Source organism: Camelina sativa, chromosome 15, assembly GCF_030686135.1.
Source record: "Camelina sativa cultivar CO46 ecotype springtype chromosome 15, ASM3068613v1".
In the NCBI taxonomy this organism is placed as follows: domain Eukaryota; kingdom Viridiplantae; phylum Streptophyta; class Magnoliopsida; order Brassicales; family Brassicaceae; genus Camelina; species Camelina sativa.
Genome location: NC_141894.1, coordinates 28590238 through 28608060, shown reverse-complemented (window position 1 = coordinate 28608060; position 17823 = coordinate 28590238). Strand labels below are relative to the sequence as shown.

General features: G+C 38.0%; 6 protein-coding genes and 1 pseudogene across 11 annotated transcripts; 1 reads left to right on the top strand and 6 right to left on the bottom strand.

Annotated features, from left to right (window-relative positions):
- Positions 1-2255: 2255 nt before the first annotated feature.
- On the bottom strand, positions 2256-4741 carry LOC104747589 (pentatricopeptide repeat-containing protein At2g17670). 2 transcript variants are annotated; one of them, XR_015581337.1, is made up of 3 exons: positions 3249-4741; positions 2625-2810; positions 2256-2498 (listed from the first exon to the last, which is right to left on the bottom strand). XR_015581337.1 is itself a non-coding variant. In XM_010469240.3 (2 exons), the coding sequence occupies exon 1, from the start codon at positions 4647-4649 to the stop codon at positions 3252-3254; it is 1398 nt and encodes a 465-aa protein (XP_010467542.1). In that variant the 5' UTR covers positions 4650-4741; the 3' UTR covers positions 2256-2810; positions 3249-3251. The 2 variants fall into 2 exon arrangements, 1 of the variants encoding a protein (XP_010467542.1); XM_010469240.3 differs by having other exon boundaries at positions 2256-2810.
- Positions 4742-4901: 160 nt separating this feature from the next.
- On the bottom strand, positions 4902-6221 carry LOC147927261 (histone acetyltransferase HAC1-like). The gene is made up of 3 exons (XM_087486722.1): positions 5810-6221; positions 5434-5651; positions 4902-5243 (listed from the first exon to the last, which is right to left on the bottom strand). The coding sequence occupies exons 1-3, from the start codon at positions 6077-6079 to the stop codon at positions 5132-5134; spliced, it is 600 nt and encodes a 199-aa protein (XP_087342848.1). The 5' UTR covers positions 6080-6221; the 3' UTR covers positions 4902-5131.
- A 409-nt stretch (positions 6222-6630) lies between these two features.
- On the bottom strand, positions 6631-6980 carry LOC109129028 (protein NOI4 pseudogene; annotated as a pseudogene). The gene has a single exon (XR_015582703.1). The product of XR_015582703.1 is annotated as a protein NOI4 pseudogene (transcript).
- Positions 6631-9850, bottom strand: LOC104747587 (isovalerate--CoA ligase AAE2). 2 transcript variants are annotated; one of them, XR_015582702.1, is made up of 3 exons: positions 8984-9850; positions 7154-8899; positions 6631-6985 (listed from the first exon to the last, which is right to left on the bottom strand). XR_015582702.1 is itself a non-coding variant. In XM_010469239.3 (2 exons), the coding sequence occupies exons 1-2, from the start codon at positions 9320-9322 to the stop codon at positions 7427-7429; spliced, it is 1812 nt and encodes a 603-aa protein (XP_010467541.1). In that variant the 5' UTR covers positions 9323-9850; the 3' UTR covers positions 6631-7426. The 2 variants fall into 2 exon arrangements, 1 of the variants encoding a protein (XP_010467541.1); XM_010469239.3 differs by having other exon boundaries at positions 6631-8899.
- A 184-nt stretch (positions 9851-10034) lies between these two features.
- Positions 10035-12693, top strand: LOC104747585 (serine acetyltransferase 2). Of its 2 annotated transcripts, none has more exons than XR_015582334.1 (10): positions 10035-10541; positions 10926-11123; positions 11208-11267; positions 11350-11445; positions 11548-11572; positions 11700-11794; positions 11900-12053; positions 12142-12215; positions 12284-12343; positions 12450-12693. XR_015582334.1 is itself a non-coding variant. In XM_010469237.3 (10 exons), the coding sequence occupies exons 1-10, from the start codon at positions 10401-10403 to the stop codon at positions 12503-12505; spliced, it is 972 nt and encodes a 323-aa protein (XP_010467539.1). In that variant the 5' UTR covers positions 10035-10400; the 3' UTR covers positions 12506-12693. The 2 variants fall into 2 exon arrangements, 1 of the variants encoding a protein (XP_010467539.1); XM_010469237.3 differs by having other exon boundaries at positions 11887-12053.
- Positions 12694-12736: 43 nt separating this feature from the next.
- LOC104747586 (phosphoserine aminotransferase 2, chloroplastic) lies at positions 12737-14322 on the bottom strand. Its single transcript, XM_010469238.3, has one exon. It carries the CDS (start codon positions 14174-14176, stop codon positions 12896-12898), a length of 1281 nt encoding a protein of 426 aa, XP_010467540.2. The 5' UTR covers positions 14177-14322; the 3' UTR covers positions 12737-12895.
- Positions 14323-14421: 99 nt separating this feature from the next.
- On the bottom strand, positions 14422-16977 carry LOC104747584 (cyclin-B2-1-like). Of its 2 annotated transcripts, XM_010469236.3 has the most exons (10): positions 16630-16977; positions 16404-16539; positions 16252-16314; positions 16022-16160; positions 15805-15933; positions 15634-15723; positions 15324-15545; positions 15140-15238; positions 14866-15044; positions 14422-14782 (listed from the first exon to the last, which is right to left on the bottom strand). In XM_010469236.3, the coding sequence occupies exons 1-10, from the start codon at positions 16691-16693 to the stop codon at positions 14641-14643; spliced, it is 1263 nt and encodes a 420-aa protein (XP_010467538.1). In that variant the 5' UTR covers positions 16694-16977; the 3' UTR covers positions 14422-14640. The 2 variants fall into 2 exon arrangements, with proteins under 2 accessions (XP_010467538.1, XP_087344759.1); XM_087488633.1 differs by lacking the exon at positions 14422-14782 and having other exon boundaries at positions 14862-15044; positions 16630-16852.
- Between the last annotated feature and the right edge of the window lie 846 nt (positions 16978-17823).

Below are 17823 nucleotides of genomic sequence, written 5' to 3'. Positions count from 1 at the left end.
CTTTCGCCGAAAACTCTACACAGAGACGTAGCTGATCGGTTTTCCATAGCCCCAAAAAACATTGCAACTGTCGATCATTGGAGACAAAAACTGGTGGAGTATCATGCGCCATATGTTTTAATGCCTTGTTCGAGAACATATAGCTCAGCTTTAGCTCATGTTTAAACGAGTCCAATCCGTAGTCTTCAAGAACAAGCTTCTCGTGTGTTGTGCCTCCATCTATCTGCACAACTTTACACCCTCTATCGTCGAAGTTAAATACATATCTCTGTGTCTTTATCCAATTACCGGACACAACTAGTACCGGAACTGAATCCATGAAAGATAATGAAGAACAAGGTGGAGAAGAAGTAGAAGAAAAAGGTGAAGAAGAAAGTGAAGAAGAAGTAGAAGAACAAGGTGAATAAGAAGGTAAATAGTTCACTTATTAACCAGTTGAAGAACAAGAGTCGAACGACGTTTCGTATTTCCGGAGAAAAAAGATGATGACATGGAATGCTGACATGGATGCTACGTCCGACGTGGCAAGTCAGCCAACAAACAATAGCATAACTCGGCCTAATAAAAACTCAGCCACATCATGAAAAACATTACAGTAATTAAAAAGCAAAAAATAAGTCAGCCTATGACGGCTGAGTTAGAGTTTTTTTTACCATAACTCAGCCGTAACAACATCATAAGTCAGCCGTTTTTCATAACTCAGCCAGGCGAAAAATGTTAACTCAGCCGTGTCATTGTGATAACTCAGCCAAAATTATGACAACTCAACCATGTCGTTGTGATAACTCAGCCAAAATTTTGACAACATAACCATCAGGTGAAAACTCAGCCGTAACTACGGCTGAGTTATGCGCATAACTCAGCCAGATTTAATAAGTCAGCCGTAACGCTTGGCTGACTTATGAGCATAACTCAGTCTGATTTTAATAAGTCAGCTGTCCGCTCTTACTCAAATGTTTTTCCGATAACTCAGCCGCAACATACCTATAACTCAACCGCAACATACTCTGTAACGCGTTACGGCTGAGTTATGGTTACACGTCAGCGATTTCTGACGTGGCGTCTGACGTGGCAATGATATTTTTGTAATTACGTTTTTTCCGATTACATAAAACAGGAGCACGCTCGGTATTTTGAAAATACCCGAAACATTCTAGTAATAAAAAAGTTTTTTTTAGATTCAGGTAATATTACCTAAAATTAATAACATTTGAGTAATTCACCCTTTTTTTTTAATAACAAAACTAATATTGTAAAGGTATCTTGATCTTTTGCAAGTTTAAACTTCATATACAAAAATCATATCAAAATTCAGTTTTATTTCTTATTAAAATAATAGAATTTTGCATACAAACACGGATGCTAAATTAACCAAAGTTGGCATCTAGATACATAAACGGATAGCAGTAGCATCCAATTTTGTTAAAACTCCGGTTCCTTGGCTTAGAAAATGAGCCGGGTTAGCATAAGAGCCGACAATAATCTACTTTTTGAAGTTACAAGATTGGATTGAAACTATACAATCATGTATTTCCAGTGTTCAAGAAAGCGCTAGACGATATCTGGGTGGTGACTCAGCGTCTAGAGCCTAAAACGCCTAATCGAAGTCGAGACGGTTTTTAGGCAGTTTAGGCGTTTACAACATAAAACATTATATATATAAAATTATATACAAATATATGTTAGAAATATAAAAAAATTATAAATTATAAACAAAATTAAGAAAAATATATTTATTAAGTTATTTTAACAACATATAAACATTTATAATTACATATACAGATATAAAACTTAATAATATAAATATATATATAATTAAAAATCAAAAATAAATATTAAAATTAAATTAATGTAATTTTAAGCGGTTTAGGCGGTCATCTAGGCGTCTGCTGAGCGCCTAGCGCCTAGACGCCGCCTAGACCGCTTTTTTGAACATTGTACATAACTCAACACGGTGTCATGTACTGTGTATTTCTTTTAAAAAGCTACATCTCTTTTAGCGTCATACTGTTTAACAATGACTATGTTGGATAAGTAGTCTTCATAAGCAACTCAGCTTATAGTCGAAGCTCCCTGAGTCATAAATCTAATCTCTTGGGCAGCAATAGCAATTGGGCATGTGTTAAATATTTAAAATCTTATGGAAAATGAGGATCTTCTTTGCACCATTGTCATTGTGTTTTATTATTTTTTTCTCTGTGATCACGAACCCGGCAACGTGAAGCTCTCAGATTTTTCTGATTATCTTGTCCCCATTATTGTCTATTCTTGCTTCTTTTATCATCTCTGGCATTTACAAAAAGATCTGTACGAGAGATGTATACAAGAACATGACAGCTCGGAGAAACTTATACTACTCAAGAAAAAAGCTGGAGACTATTGTAGATTTACTGATTTAAGAATCTATGCGTTTTACAATAAGGGTATCAGAATCTTGTATTCGTGGACCTCGCGGTACGTACGTTTCTTCCCAATACGTGTATTTTCTCCGTAGTGTTCTATTGTTTAATGGTGGGGAGACAATAGATAATGAAACATGACAGAAGAGATATCAAAATAAACAAAATAGTATATTCACCAAATGATTGGAATTGGTCACTTAGAAAAATGAAATAGACTAATACCATAATGTTGTTGACCATTTGTGAAAAGTCTACTTCATGATTCCACCAAACGTTGTCCTCTGTTTTCTTGCCCCCTCAATGATTTGGTTTTGTATTTCAACTGATAATTCATGATACTCTGCACTTGGCTGCTTAGTGTTAAAACAGAACATATAAGATAAGTTTGTTCACAGTCTCTTCCTGCAGCTAGAGAAAAGAAACGATCTTTATTCAGATACTCTTCCCCAGGAACACATGGGGTAATTATCAAAGCAAATCTCTATCAGGATACAACCCCAGACAAGATCAATAACCAAAATTATAGCATTTACCATAGCTTGTAAGAACAGAGTACATGACACTAAACAAGAAGCTGATACCAATCGAATAGCAGAAAATGACATTTTTTTTTTTATAGAAACATAGCAGAAAAAATGTCGAGTGTTTAAGGAACCCTTTAGAGATCTCATGTGACAAGAATATTACCAACATAGATAACCAACCACCTATTATCATAAATCAATACTGGTTCCTTGAGGATTTAACTGTTAATTTCAATATAACGAATCAAATATCATTCCTTTTATAGAAAATAACAAGGACTTGCACAAAGAAGAAAGTTGGTAAGCCTTAGCTAGAGAATACCACTTAGACAACCAAGCCTTTTTCTTTCGCTTTCTTCAACCATTTCAAGGTAGTTTCAAGAGTCGTGTACGCAGAAGCATCTGTCAAACTCTTACTCTCAACTGCATAATCAAACACTTCATAAGCCTCTGCCACCTTGCCACATTTAACCAGAGACCTCACAAGCGTAGCATAACCATTAGTCTCAAGCTTTACACCGTTCGCTTTCATCAACTCATATAACTCCATCCCTTTATCCATCAACCTCGCCTTGCACAATCCATGAAGCAAAGTATTATAAGTAACATCGTTTGGAACACACCCTTTCGCTTCCATCTCTTCCAACAAACTCAACGCACCTAAAGTCTCGCCTTTTCTACACATTCCATTCATCAGCGACGTGTAAGTAGCAGTATCTGGCTCATAACCAGCTTCAACCATAAGTTTCAAGTACTTCCTAGCTTCCTCAACTCTCCCAGATTTCGACAACCCAAAAATCAAAGTATTATAAGTAATATGATCCGGCTCAATACCTTCTTCCTTCATTTTCTTATAAACACCAATCGCCTCACTCCCTTTACTCAGTGTGCAAAACCCTTTCATAATGGTGTTATAGACGAAACAATCAGGCTTAAACCCATTATGAGAGTTACCTAAGACATCAACTAAAAACATTGCCTCCCTCAGATTCTTAGAGTTACAAACATTATCAATCAAGATAGTGAAGCTGACGAGGTCAGGCTTCACACCAAAAGACTCTCTCATCTCATCAACAAACTCATAAACAACACCAAGTGATTTGCTTTTGCACATATACTTAAGTAGAAAGTTATAAGTATACGTATCAGGAGGCGAGTGTTTCTCCGTAAGCTCCTTCATCAAATCCTTAGCTTCATCAACCCGACCCGTTTCGCAAAGAGACCTAACCACGATATCGGTTGTTACATGATCAGGCTCGCAACCACTATTGACCATGAGATTAAGAACTCTATGAATATTCGCAATCGACGAATCAGGAGCTCTACAAGCATGTGAGAGCAAGATAAGGTAAGTGGAACGCCCAGGTGAGAACTTAGGCTGAGATTTCAAGATGTGCTGAAACAATTTCACGGTATCGTCGACGGCGGCGATTGAGGCGTAGGATTGAAGAACAGAGTTGTGGAATTTGAGATCGAGTGGGATTCTCGAAGTGGCGGCGATTGAATTGAAGAGGCTTTTGGCGTCTGAGAGACTTGGTGACTTGAAAGGGTTCCTAAAAGGCTCGCGATGAAGTGGTTGATGAGTAGTCTGGGGGAGTCTAGTTGAATCTCTCACGGCGGTTCTGTTACGAAAATCACGCGGCGGCGCTGGAGGAGATGGTGTGGGTTTTCTGACCAGTTGGGTCGTCGTAAAAGAGCGAAACGACGGCGGAACTTTCCCCATTTCGATTTTGACCGCAAAAAAGGTTTTAGCTTTTAGGGTTCTTCTTGCAGAGAGGGTTTTGCGACTCTAGTGTTTCAAAATGGGATGGGACAGAGTAAAAGCGGATCGGAGAAACCGTAGAAACACATTGGGCCTATTGGGCTTTCATATTAACGGGCCTCGACATATGCTTTTTGCACAAGTATGTGATTGTGATTTGTGAGAGCCAATCGCTAGAAACAACAATGTGTAGTTGGAGGCTTGAGAGGCAAATTTGCAGAAAACAAAATAAAAATCAACAGAGATTGAACAAATGAAAAATGCTTGTTATGCAAATGATAAAACAGAACATACGAATCCATCTAAATTAAACAAACTGTTATAGGGTTTGTTTCAGGTGTTATTCAGAAACACCAGCTTATTTCATCTTCTTAAACTTGGGGAAGAAGATAACAATTCCACTTCTTCTTAGATCCTATATAGATTTAGTATATACGAACTAATCAACCAGAGGTTCCAGGGACTTCTCTGCAGCTCTCTTTCTCATCATCTCCATGACAGCAGCTCTGCGCCGTGGTTGCTGTTGCAACCTTCTCGATATGTTCCTTTAGGTCCCTGAAAAGAGAGATGTACAATGATCAATACAAACCAATACAAAGAGAGAGATATACAATGATCAATACAATATGAATATGTCATATGTAATATATATGCCCGGGTTCTAATATCCAAAATTGTGTGTTGAGATTGCGATTCTCGAACGTGGACAGAAGACAGGGACATCTCAGAAGTTAAAAGAGTTTACCTGCATCGAGGTACGTAACAATTGGAGTCCTTGCAGGCCCGAGCATGGAGTTGCAAGAAATACCACATATTCTTGCATAGAAAACAACCTCCTGAGGCACGTACTTTGCAACGGAGACCATGTCGAAATAGATCCTTCACTTTGGGGCAATTGGGATATTGGCAATGTCCAGAACGGCATTGCGACGTATGCACCAGAAGATCGAGCATTTTCTTGAGCTGCATATTTTAGATATATAAATGAAAAACTTTAGCATTTCAGAGACACTGTGGAGGGAGCCATATCCATCCATTTCTTAAATCAGGAGAAGCCTAAAGCAAGAGAAGAAGAGGCAGCTTTTTAACAAAACAATCACTGAATATGAATATTACAATACCTGTAAGCCCCGCAATTGCCTAGCTTCTTTATTCTGAGCGTTTTGATCAGCTAGTGATGGATAATTTGTTAACATGTGAGGATGATTAACACAACCGGCCTCTTTATTGAAACACGCATTGCACACATCATAGTCTGGGCAAACTTCACAGCGCCAGCCTTGACCACTTTCAATATCGAGGTGGCATGCGTTACATGTTATCACAAAGGCAGGAGCAGTTGGATTATGCAGATGAGGAATAGAGTGAGACGACGGCGGATCTTTCTCCATTTTGATTTGACCGCAAATTTTTTTAGCTTTTAGGGTTCTTGGAGATGTTTTTGCGAATTCCGATTCTAGGGTTCAAAATTGAGACAGAGGAAAGCGCATGGTAGTCGTTCGCACTCGCACTCAAGTTGCTTCAGTTAGCGAATCAAAGAAACCGTCGAAATAACTTTGGCTTATTCGACCTATTGGGCTTTACTAATAGCGAGCCTTATTTAGTGTGTGCGATAGCCTCTCTCCCCCAACATGTAAATTTCCTTTGCTTTTTGTACAAGTATATGTGAGCGAAAACCCTAGGTGCAAACCATAGTTAGAGGCTAAATGTGGATTTTTTTCCTCTGATTTTGCCATTAAACCTATATGAAGCTTTTTGCCGTAAAAAACGAAAAGCAAGAGAGATTAAAGAACTGTTTTGTAAGGAAGAAAGAAGAACACATTTTGTCTGAATTTGAACAAGAAAGATGTTCAAGAACTTGGTGTTCCCCACAAAATCAAAGATACTTTTTATGAGTTTTGTCATTTTGTTGATTCTGTATTATAAAAGTGAAAATCTATCATTAGGAAACAAAACCTTATCATTTGTTTATTAGATGACTACGAAACAAAATGACAAAAGTTCTAACACAAAAGTTGTCAAAGGGCTCTCAATAAGGCTCAAAGCTAAGTTCTCTTACAAACAAAAACCACAAAAAAAATATCAAGCAAAAGTGAAACAGAGCCATTTCTTGACCGTTGGTTTATCATTATCTTGTTTCCTCTGCGAATTCGTCTTGGTCGAACTCCTTCCTGTCTTTTTATCTTCACCGGCCTTGCTAAATATCACCGTGAATCCATCAGCCGTCGCCGGATCATTCACATCCCATTCTCCAAATTTCGGCAATGGCCTTCCAGCTTCGTTCGATGCCATTTTTTCTATCAAGAAAAGTATAAACAATCTTCTCAAAAAGAAAACAAACAAAATCTTTTCTCTTCTTCTGTTTGGATGAGTTGATGATTTTGTTTAAAGAGTCCAAATGCAGATTTATAATAGAGAGATTTAGAAGAAAAAAAAAGACAGATAAGTAAGATTGTGTTTGAAACCTTCCTACGAATTGGACCCGTTTCAGACACGGCGGAATATTCTATTAAGCTTCTTCTTTCTTTATTAATGTCTTGTAAATCTTTTGTGAGGTACAAAATCGTTGGCCTTTCCGCGTAACAAATCTAATTATAGCCAAATCATATCCATGGCTGATCTGTTTCTTTCTTTTTCACGCGGTGGTTTATGATTCTCACATTTTTGTTTCCTTATATATACACAAACATTAACTACATACCATGTTTTTTTTCTTTTTTTTTTTTCTTACATGGCAATCACAAGCTCCCCATTTCATCGGCTCTCTTTCTCAGAAGATACTTTTGTACCTTACCCGTCGAGGTTTTAGGTATGTCTCCGAAAACAATAGTCTTTGGAGCCATGTAATGAGGCAAATGATCTCTACAGAAACCAATAATCTCCTCGGGTTTGGTACCATCAAACCCATCTTTCAGTTTCACAAACCCGCAAGGAGTCTGTCCCCAGTGATTATCCGGACGTGCTACAACAGCTGCTTCAAGAACCGCTTGATGGCTACACAAAACTCTTTCCACCTCCACCGAGCTTATGTTTTCTCCTCCTGAGATGATCACATCTTTTAACCGATCTTTTATCTCTATGTACCCGTCCGGATGTTTCACAGCGAGATCACCACTGTGGAACCAATCTCCCTCAAATGCTTTTCTTGTTGCCTCTAAGTCCTTGAAATATCCACTCATCACGGTGTTTCCTCTGAACATAACCTCACCCATGGTTAAACCGTTATCAGGTACAGTCTCCATTGTAACCGGATCTTTCACTTCGAGCCCTTCTAGACCCAAATGCTGCACTCCTTGTCTAGCCTTTAACTTACTTCTCTCCTCCAAAGAAAGAGAATCCCATTCAGGTTTCCACACGCAGTGTGTCCCTGGACCATATGTCTCTGTCAAACCATAAAGATGAGACACATTGAAACCTAACTCTTCCATCTTTGCCAGGATTTGCGGTTGAGGCGGTGACCCACCTGTCATGATCTCAACCTTGTGAGGAAGCGGTTTATGTTCGGTCACAGGAGAGTTCACAATCATGTTCAGAACCGTAGGGGCTCCTCCCATGTGAGTCACTTTATGCATAGCAATGTTCTTAAAGATCAACTTAGGAGAGACTTTTCTAAGACAGATATTAGTACCGCCTTGCGCTGCTACTCCCCAAATAAGGCACCATCCGTTACAATGAAACATCGGCACCGTCCATAGATAGACCGGATAAATAGACATCTGGTGAAGAAAGACTGTCGCAAGAGAATTGAGATAAGCTCCTCTGTGGCTATACACTACGCCTTTAGGTCTCGAAGTCGTCCCTGAAGTGTAGTTTATACTAATGGGATCCCATTCGCTTCTCGGTTTGATCACCTCAAATCCGCTGTTTCCGGATTTAACCAGAGTTTCATATTCGTAATCAAAAGAGTACTTTGAAGCAAAGCTTGATGAGCTCTCATCATTCTCATCATCATCATCATTGGACTGAGAGATCAACACAAGCTTTGGACTTTTTCTTGTTCTGTCTGATTTGACAAGAAGATCAAGAGCTCCATGAGCAAGCTCAAGTAACTGTTGATCAACAAAGAGGATCTTCGCCTCGGAGTGAGCTAGCAGAACTGACAATGTGGAAGGATCAAGTCGAGTATTAAGCGGACAGAGAATCAAACCAGCAATTGGTACAGCGAAGTGAAGCTCATGCATAGCTGGAACATTCGGAGCCAAAGCTGCAACCTAAAAAAAAGGATCCTCTTTTATCACTAAAACTACATCGGAAACCTAATCGGAGCAGAAATTGAACAATTTTTAAAGACTAACCACATCGCCAGGAGAGGTTCCGAGATGGGTAAGAGCAGAGGCAAGACGGAGACAACGCTGATAAGTCTGGAACCAAGTGTGATTGTCCGAACCAAATACAAGAGAGGTTCTGTCTCTGTAAACCTTGGCGGATCGTTCCAAGAACGTGATTGGGGATAAAGGAGAGAAATTTGCGGGCGATCGGAGTAGACCCTCCATAGTTCTCCATGATCCCGGCTCAGAATCGCCGCAATATCCGCCGGAGTCTGAGGTTGAGGAGAAGGAAGTATGTGTTAACCAGAGTCTCTGGAAACGTGGGGTGAAGGTTTTGAATGCCCTTTTGGTTAACAAGAATCTCATGGTTTAAATCTCACTCTAGTTGCCCTTTGTTGGATTGAAATTTTTTGCTCTTTTTGAATTGATCAAGACAGGTTTTGATTCTGCTCTGGACTCTCCAGGAACACTCAAGTGTTCAGTCAAAACGATTGGATTACAAATTAAATAAGCTAAGGATAATCATGCCTCGTAATTAACGTTGTTGTATATGATATAAACTGACCGGAGAAATGCCAAAGTGATTGTAATTCTTCGAGCTATCCATTTTTCCCAATACGGGTGTCGTCCTAAGCCACAATTAGAGGTACACGTTTATACTATTTATGTTGTTATGTTTACCATTCTCCTTGTTGGGATCTACAAACTTTGTGTTTTGTCCTGTGTCACCCAAATATGGATGGATGATATTAATGCTTGGCATGATCTTGTTCTTGGATACAATCAAAGACAAAGTGATAAGTGTTGATTAGGAATGAAGTACAAGTTTGTGTAGCCATCGGAATCAAAAGAAGTAATAATAAAGTTAAGGCTTAAAGAATCCATGGGATTAGAGTACGAATATATGACCTTATCCGGCGACCTGAGACATTTCTTTATATAATCAATCTATAAATATAAGACAAGTTGGCATAATTTGTGGTGTGTCTCTCTACCTTGTACAGTTTTTACAAATTCCACTAATCATCTTCACCGAGGAATACGATTAAGAGAGACCCCCTAATCACATTACGAACTTGGACACAATCACGGTCGCGACCAGATAAGGCCAAAGGAAAATAAAAATAAAAATAATTACAGTACAACAATGATATGATATCATCGTAGAACCATTTCAAAGCGGTGGACACTGGACACAACACAACACAACATATGACTTGTTTACAACGAGAAACCAAACAACAACGACCATCAATAGAGAATCAAAAGTTAAAAGATGATAAAGGGTTTTGTCAGTTTCGCATCATATCCATTAAAGTAGCCTCCTTTTTTTTAACACTTTCTCATTCTCTTTTCTCTTTTCTCTTTTCTCTCCTCCAATCAATAGAGTTTGTGATTCTTCCATCGTCTTCCGGGAAGTGTATTGTAAACTATCCCGGGAGATATGAACGGCGATGAGCTTCCTTTCGAGAGGGGCTTCGAGGTTTACGCTAAGGGAATGCATAAGTCAGAGTTTGACTCGAATTTGCTTGATTCTGGTTCTGATCCTATCTGGGATGCTATCAGAGAAGAAGCTAAGCTTGAGGTCTACCCTCAATTCTAACACTTTCTCTGCTTCATCGATTCTTAGTCTTATTTAGAAGAAAAAAGTTATGGTTTTGTGTCTCTATGTTAACCCACAGTTGTTATACTAGTAGTAACTGTCTTCATTAGGGTTAGGAATTAGTCAGTCTTGTTTGTCTCCTTGCAAGCTTTGATATTTAATCCGACCAAATCATAGGACTTGAATGTTCAATCCCCTCCCATTGATCATCATCACACATGGATACACTTTGAAGTTTGAGATTCTCTTGATGTTTTGACTTTGAATGTTGTTTGATTGAAAGCATTCAAGTTTGAGTGCAGTGTTAGTGTTCTATGCTTTATATAGTTTGGTATCTTACATTGCTGAAGCTTGTTGTGGTTACAGGCAGAGAAAGAGCCTATTTTGAGTAGCTTCTTGTATGCTGGTATCTTGGCTCATGACTGTTTGGAGCAAGCTTTAGGGTTTGTTCTAGCCAACCGTCTCCAAAACCCAACTTTGTTGGCTACTCAACTCTTGGATATATTTTATGGTGTTATGATGCATGACAAAGGTATTCAGAGTTCTATTCGCCATGATATTCAGGTAAAAGCACTTATCTAGTACATGTGAAAGACATGATCTTTGTTTGTTTGAGGCTGTTTCCTCATGTGATTCAATGATTTGCAGGCATTTAAAGACCGGGATCCTGCTTGTTTGTCGTATAGTTCTGCCATCTTACATCTGAAGGTAAAAAATCTTTGATCGAATTTTAGAGACAGAACATTTCTCACTAGGAAGAAGTGACTGCTGAGGTGGTTTTGTTCTACAGGGGTATCATGCGTTGCAAGCATATAGAGTTGCACATAAATTGTGGAATGAAGGGCGGATACTATTAGCTCTTGCATTGCAAAGCCGGATAAGCGAGGTAGTTTTCGCAGTCATTGTCGTTTGGTTACTGCATTTAGAGTCTCGCTTGAGGTGTATCTTTTATCTCAATGTCTGATATATGCTGTGGTTTTTCTCTCAGGTTTTTGGAATCGACATTCATCCAGGTAGAGTTTGAGCTTCATATCTTGCTCTCATTATTTTCAATTTCCCCTCTCTGGTGTATTAGTTGATGAGTTTATCAGTGAATTGATTGCTGGTTATACATATTGGTTTATATCTCTTTTTGCATAGCGGCAAGAATTGGGCAGGGAATATTGTTGGATCATGGAACTGGAGTGGTTATTGGTGAGACTGCTGTAATTGGAAATTGTGTCTCAATCTTACACGTAAGCATCTACAGTATTCTCCAAATCATTGCATTACCGAAATCAGGATTTTTTTTAGCTTTTCAAGGCTACTTGAGTTTTCACTGTCACAGGGTGTGACATTAGGAGGAACCGGAAAGGAAACCGGCGATCGTCACCCAAAAATAGGTGAAGGTGCATTGCTTGGAGCTTGTGTGACTATACTTGGCAACATAAGCATAGGTGCTGGAGCAATGGTAGCTGCAGGTTCACTTGTGTTAAAGGACGTTCCTTCCCATTGGTATAAAAGAGAAAAATGCATCTGACAAATCTTCATGACTTGGCAATGTTTTGTTTAGTAACAATGGACACCCTCTTTGTATTTGAAGCGTGGTGGCTGGAAATCCTGCAAAACTGATCAGGGTCATGGATGGGCAAGACCCGTCTCTTACAACAAAACACGGTGAGTTTGCAGATATTTTTGTTCTTCTGGCTGGATGTAGTAGTGATTATTCTTGAATGAATATGCAGATGCTACCAAAGAGTTCTTTCGACATGTAGCTGATGGTTACAAAGGGGCACATTCTAACGGTAACTTACACGCTCACAGTGAACTCTCATATAAAGAATCTAAAATTACAGTTTAGTTGGGATTTTGAAAACCTGAATCACTTATTTACTCGCTTCTTGGAAACAGGACCATCAGTCTCAGCAGGAGAAACAGAGAAAGGACACACTATCTGCACAGCATGAGATCCTTGTATGCACTTGCTTATCATCATAAGCTGATCCTTGTATGCATTTGCTTATCATCATAAGATGATCCTTGTTTGTATTTGCTTATCATCATAAGCTAATCTCAGCATTTTCTCAATAAGTTGTTTAACACAAGATTTTGACTACTTGGAAGTTGTCATCAGTTCATTTGTCTTCAGTCTCAACTCAAGAGTCTCAGACAACCATAAAAGTGTAAATGATTCTTGCTTGAAATTGAAACCTAGCATCTCAACTTATTATTATTGGAAAAAATCCACAACAGACAATTGGAATTCAAGTACAGACAAAATAAAGGAAAAAAACTCAAAAATCATAAGCATCAAAGCTTAATACACAACAAGATGACCAGAAAGCAAAAAAAAAGAATCAAGCATGCCTTGCCTGAAAATCCTTCATGAAAGCTACAAGCTTTTCGACACCAGCCAAAGGCATTGCATTGTAAATGGAAGCTCTCATACCTCCCACTGATCTATGTCCCTTGAGCTGCACCATCTTCTCCTTAGCAGCTTCTTTAATAAACTCAGCTTCCAATTCCGATTTCTCCAACGTAAAAGGAACATTCATCAAAGACCTCACAGACTTCTCAACAGGACACCTGAAAAACCCTCTACTCTCATCAATCGCATTGTACAACAACTCAGCTTTCCTCTGGTTCTTCTTCTCCACTTCTTTCAAACCACCTTGCTCCAGCAAATCATCAAACACAAGACCACACATATAAATCCCGAAACAAGGAGGCGTGTTGTACAACGAACTGTTCTCATCATGAATCTTGTAATCAAGCATCACCGGAGTGATATCTCTAGCATTCCCAATCAAATCCTTTCGAATGATCACAATAGTGACACCAGAAGGACCAACGTTCTTCTGAGCACCAGCATAAATCACACCAAACTTGGATACATCCACAGGCTTGGAACAGAAGTTGGAAGACATATCAGCAATAAGAACACCATCAGGGTTTCCAACAACAGGGTAGTCTTTAAACTCAACTCCATGAATAGTCTCATTGGCGCATATATGCAAATACTTGGCGTGCGTACTCTGCTCCAACCCATCAAAAGATGGAACTTTAGTGTATTTCTCAGATTTACCAGACCAAATCACTTTAGGGTTACAATACTTTTGAGCTTCCTTGAAAGCTTTATCTCCCCAAGATCCAGTAACAATGTAATCAACAGAGTCATCGGGTTTACAGAGATTGAGAGGCAGAGCAGCGAACTGAGTTGTGGCGCCACCTTGTAAGAACAAAACGGAATATTCCGATGGAATCTCGAGAAGCTGACGGAGATCAGATTCGGCTTTTTGAATGATTGAGAGAAACTCTTTACCACGGTGACTCATCTCCATGACACTCATACCAGATCCACGCCAGTTATAGAGATCTGATTGAGCTTTGAGGAGGACGTTTTCGGGTAATGCGGCTGGACCGGCGGCGAAATTGAAGACCCGTTGCTCGGATCCGACGGCGGTTGAAGCGGAAGCGCATCGGATTGAAACGGAATTGGTTCTTCTTCTGGTGGTGGTGGTGAGGTTGATGGTGTTGGGTTTGGTGAAGTGGATAAAAGATTGGGAAATTGATTTGGGTTTCAAGGAAGGGATCTTAGTTTGGTTTCCGATGAGGAATGAGTTCGTCGTCGCCGCCATTGTCGTTGATCTTGAAGAATCTTCAAAAAGTTTTGGTTTTTTTCTTTATAATATATCTGATGATGTAGAAGTGAAGTGTGAAAGAGAGAGTTGGTGGGAGAGAGATCTCAAACAGGTCAAAGTTAAAACAACGAAAACGACGCTGTTTTTGCAAGTATCTCAAATACAAAAATACATTTAATACACATAGATTTTGAAATGTATTTTTGTATTTACCTACAAGACAAACAGTGATACACAAACCATTAAAAACAACATACGTTGTAAAACATTTCATGTAAAAGAATGATATAATCATTTTAAGTGAAGTGAAGAGATTGTTACAATAGAAGTAAAGAAATTGAACTTGGCTTTTTTTCTCTTTTTTGTTATTTGTGCTACAAGGTGAAATGAGGAACTATGTCAACAAGCTATACAAAACTACTTAATTGGCCTTTTGGCTTTTCAAAAAAATGATGATGAGACTAGGAGGACAGTACTAGAAAGTGTGCAGCTTCACATTTTGCTATGTACCCAAATTTGGATGTGTTGTACTTCCTATATACTCCTGTCAAGTTTCCCGTCGCCGCCCTCTGATGAAGACTCACCAGCTTCCGTGAACATTCCCTGTGATTACAATTTAAAAGATCAGTCTTTTGTCAAAGGATAATGATCTTTGTAAAAGATCAGTTTATTTGAGAGAGACTTACATGAGCTGATCTTCAGAGTAATGACAGTAGAATTCACATGTACTGTTCCATTGCCTGAAACCATCAAGTGTACATTGAGCAGTGTACACAGATGTGGCAGCTAATAATGATGGTTGAAACCGAAGCATCTCGTAATCTACAAGGGCAAGCTCTATCAAGAAGGATGCCAAGACCTCACACTGTTTTGTTTTTCAGTTTCAACAGTTAGTTCCTTTTCTAAATTAAGACTTCTATTTAAAACTGATTCATGAGATAAATTGTCTTTATAACTTACCTTCTTGTCTGCTTGAGCTGCCTTAAGAAATCTCTTCAAGAAAGGGTACTGTGTCGGCAACGAAATATTGAATTGCAAAGTGCTCAACATTGCTTTCTCCTGTTAGAGAGAAACAAAATCATTCAATCAGAGAATGTCTCAACATAAATGAAGCTTGTATGTAAAAAACCACCCTAGTCTTTACCATCTCAAGAACGTCTTCCCTCGTATAAGCTTTGTCTGAAATGAGTACTAAATCTTCAACAACAGGAACAGAAACCTCTTCGTACTTGCAAGCTAAGAGCAAAGCCACTAAACCTACAAGCTGAAGCTTCTTTCTCATAACAGCTTGCTTGGACAAGAATCTATCTATGAGATTCACTGTGAGAAACAGTGTCTCGTTCATCAGATCAAACTTGTCATGTACCTGAAAATTTTACATAAGCCTCTATCAAAACTACACAGTACAATGCAGAGAGAGAGAGAGAACTGTAAAATGTTGTGGATCATATTACCTCGATTAACCAGTCTATTAGTATTGCTCTCATCTTGTCGTTTAAATCGATTTGGTGCATCATATAATCTACTGGTACACAGCTAAAGCTCTGCATATTCAAATCAAAGAACTATCTTAAACAAGCGCTCAAGCCACTTCAAAACACAGATACAGTAAAACAATACTTTACCTCCATTGTTCGGTAGAATGCGTAAAGATCTTGGACATATTCAACAGCTGCAAGTGAGTTCTTCGCATCTAAGACATCAATATCCAAAACCGGTTCTTCCACTGTTACATCCTCCATCTCAATTTCCTCCTATCCAAATCAAAGTTTCCATTAAAATCATTGATTTATAGATTGAACTAAAGCTACAAATTCAGCATTGTGAATGTTCTTGTTTTACCATTAGATCAGCTTCAGGCATCGGTTGGTCCAATGTAGCCTCATCTTCCTCTTCATCAACAAATATAGAGTCACCAAAATCATTTGAACTTGGAACTGTTGGCTTCAGCCTCTTCTTAGTCTCCTCTTCAACTCCAGATCTGCAGATTCAAAACAATCTTAGATCTTTCTATCTTTTTCAAATCAAAACAAAATGAAACACAAATTGAAAAAGATTCAATCTTTATATACCTTGTAACTGGTGGACGCAGAGAATTAAACTTCTTCTTTTGAATTCCTTCTTCTTCTTGATTACTGATTCAAATTAATCAAAACCCATAAGCACAATCAGATTACAAGAGAAAAACTTGTGAGATTAGAGATTGAAGTTAAATCAAACGTACTTAGATAATAATAAGCTTCCTCTCTTGGTAACAACACTTGCACCACCAACAAGATTATTATGGTTAATCACACCCAACACTCTTCTCTTCTCTCTCTTCATCATCTCTTGTCCGATTTTTCTACTTCTCGTTTCATCTAAACAGAACAAAAGAAAGAACACAACACATTCTGTCAGAATTCTCCATTGGTATATAAGACACCTCGAAATTCTCATACAAGACTTACCTTGAAGAATCGTAGTTGTAGTGGATTCAACAACAGAGACTTTGTTCTCACATGAATTAACCATTTTTTAAAATTTTGATTATTCCAAGAGAAACCCACAAAGAGAGAACAAGAAGGAGAAGAGCATTAAGAAAACGAAGAGAATCTAAAAGTCTGATACAGACGAATCTGAACAAGGGGATGAAATAAGCAAAAGAAGAAAGATAAAAAAAAAAAAAAAAAAGATATTAGAAAAAGTGTTTAATTTTTAAAAAGGGACGGCTAGGATGAGAATATAACCGTTGGATGATTAGGGGAAAGAAACGATTTACTTCTAAGTTTGTATAAGACAAACGGTAACTTTGGTTCAAGGCATGTGGCTTCGTTTCTTCTCTTTCTTATTTCAAAATTTTTATTATTCTTTTTTTTTTTTTTTTAAGTGGCTTCGACTTTTTTTTAAGACGAAATCGTACGCTCCATATGCGCTCCCCTAACCAACTTTTTGATTAAAAACTTAGCTTATTAATTAATATTCTTAGAGTAAGAATATAATTAACAATCAATAATCTTAACTTATTAATTAAATCACATTTACAGAGCTAATCATGCTCTCTCAGTCCTCTGTTCAGTGAAAAATTCGTTAGGGAGACCAGACCAGATTCCGTACTGAGAATTATATGCTGGCCCGTGAGAGATTTACTATCTTGTATTTCCCATTTGAAATTATTTTTTTGTATATGTGAATATTTAATAAAGTAGTATTTGGAATTTTGCTGGCATGTGTCTGTGAGAGTTATTTTGAATTAATGATCAGAGCTTAAATTAATTTCACGATTTAGAGTTTAAAAATGTATATAAATAATTTGGCTACGCGTAAAAGTTTCTAGAGAATTATGGAAGTTTTCGAAAGCCTGCTTGTGATTTTCTTTCTGGCTTGATTGTCAAAATTTTAAAACTTGCTAAATAAACTGTTGTATTTATGTTTAAAAAGATATTTTTAATATTTACGGTTATTTTTGAAAAATATATTCTGAAAACGAGATGTACTATGCATGTTTATTATCAACAACAATTTTGCTAGCTTTTTTTAGAAAAACAATTTGAAATTTTTTGAGAACCTCTGAAGCTTTCCAATTAAAACTTGTTAAATATTTTGGAAACATTGTGAAAGTTTGCAACAACAATAAAAAAATGGTTCAGAAGTTATTGTTGTCC

Excerpts from the sequence above, each read along its gene's own strand:
- LOC104747589 (XM_010469240.3), bottom strand. The coding sequence starts at position 4,649 with ATGGGGAAAGTTCCGCCGTCGTTTCGCTCTTTTACGACGACCCAACTG.
- LOC147927261 (XM_087486722.1), bottom strand. The coding sequence starts at position 6,079 with ATGGAGAAAGATCCGCCGTCGTCTCACTCTATTCCTCATCTGCATAAT. Across the intron at positions 5,652-5,809 it reads GGCAATTGCGGGGCTTACAG|CTCAAGAAAATGCTCGATCT; the intron begins GTATTGTAATAT and ends TAAAATATGCAG. Across the intron at positions 5,244-5,433 it reads TGTTACGTACCTCGATGCAG|GGACCTAAAGGAACATATCG; the intron begins GTAAACTCTTTT and ends CTCTCTTTTCAG.
- LOC104747587 (XM_010469239.3), bottom strand. The coding sequence starts at position 9,322 with ATGAGATTCTTGTTAACCAAAAGGGCATTCAAAACCTTCACCCCACGT. Across the intron at positions 8,900-8,983 it reads GAACCTCTCCTGGCGATGTG|GTTGCAGCTTTGGCTCCGAA; the intron begins GTTAGTCTTTAA and ends CCTTTTTTTTAG.
- LOC104747585 (XM_010469237.3), top strand. The coding sequence starts at position 10,401 with ATGAACGGCGATGAGCTTCCTTTCGAGAGGGGCTTCGAGGTTTACGCT. Across the intron at positions 11,795-11,886 it reads ATTGTGTCTCAATCTTACAC|GGTGTGACATTAGGAGGAAC; the intron begins GTAAGCATCTAC and ends TCACTGTCACAG. Across the intron at positions 12,344-12,449 it reads CAAAGGGGCACATTCTAACG|GACCATCAGTCTCAGCAGGA; the intron begins GTAACTTACACG and ends TCTTGGAAACAG.
- LOC104747586 (XM_010469238.3), bottom strand. The coding sequence starts at position 14,176 with ATGGCGGCGACGACGAACTCATTCCTCATCGGAAACCAAACTAAGATC.
- LOC104747584 (XM_010469236.3), bottom strand. The coding sequence starts at position 16,693 with ATGGTTAATTCATGTGAGAACAAAGTCTCTGTTGTTGAATCCACTACA. Across the intron at positions 15,934-16,021 it reads TGCCTGAAGCTGATCTAATG|GAGGAAATTGAGATGGAGGA; the intron begins GTAAAACAAGAA and ends TGATTTGGATAG. Across the intron at positions 15,045-15,139 it reads CAGCTCAAGCAGACAAGAAG|TGTGAGGTCTTGGCATCCTT; the intron begins GTAAGTTATAAA and ends AAAACAAAACAG.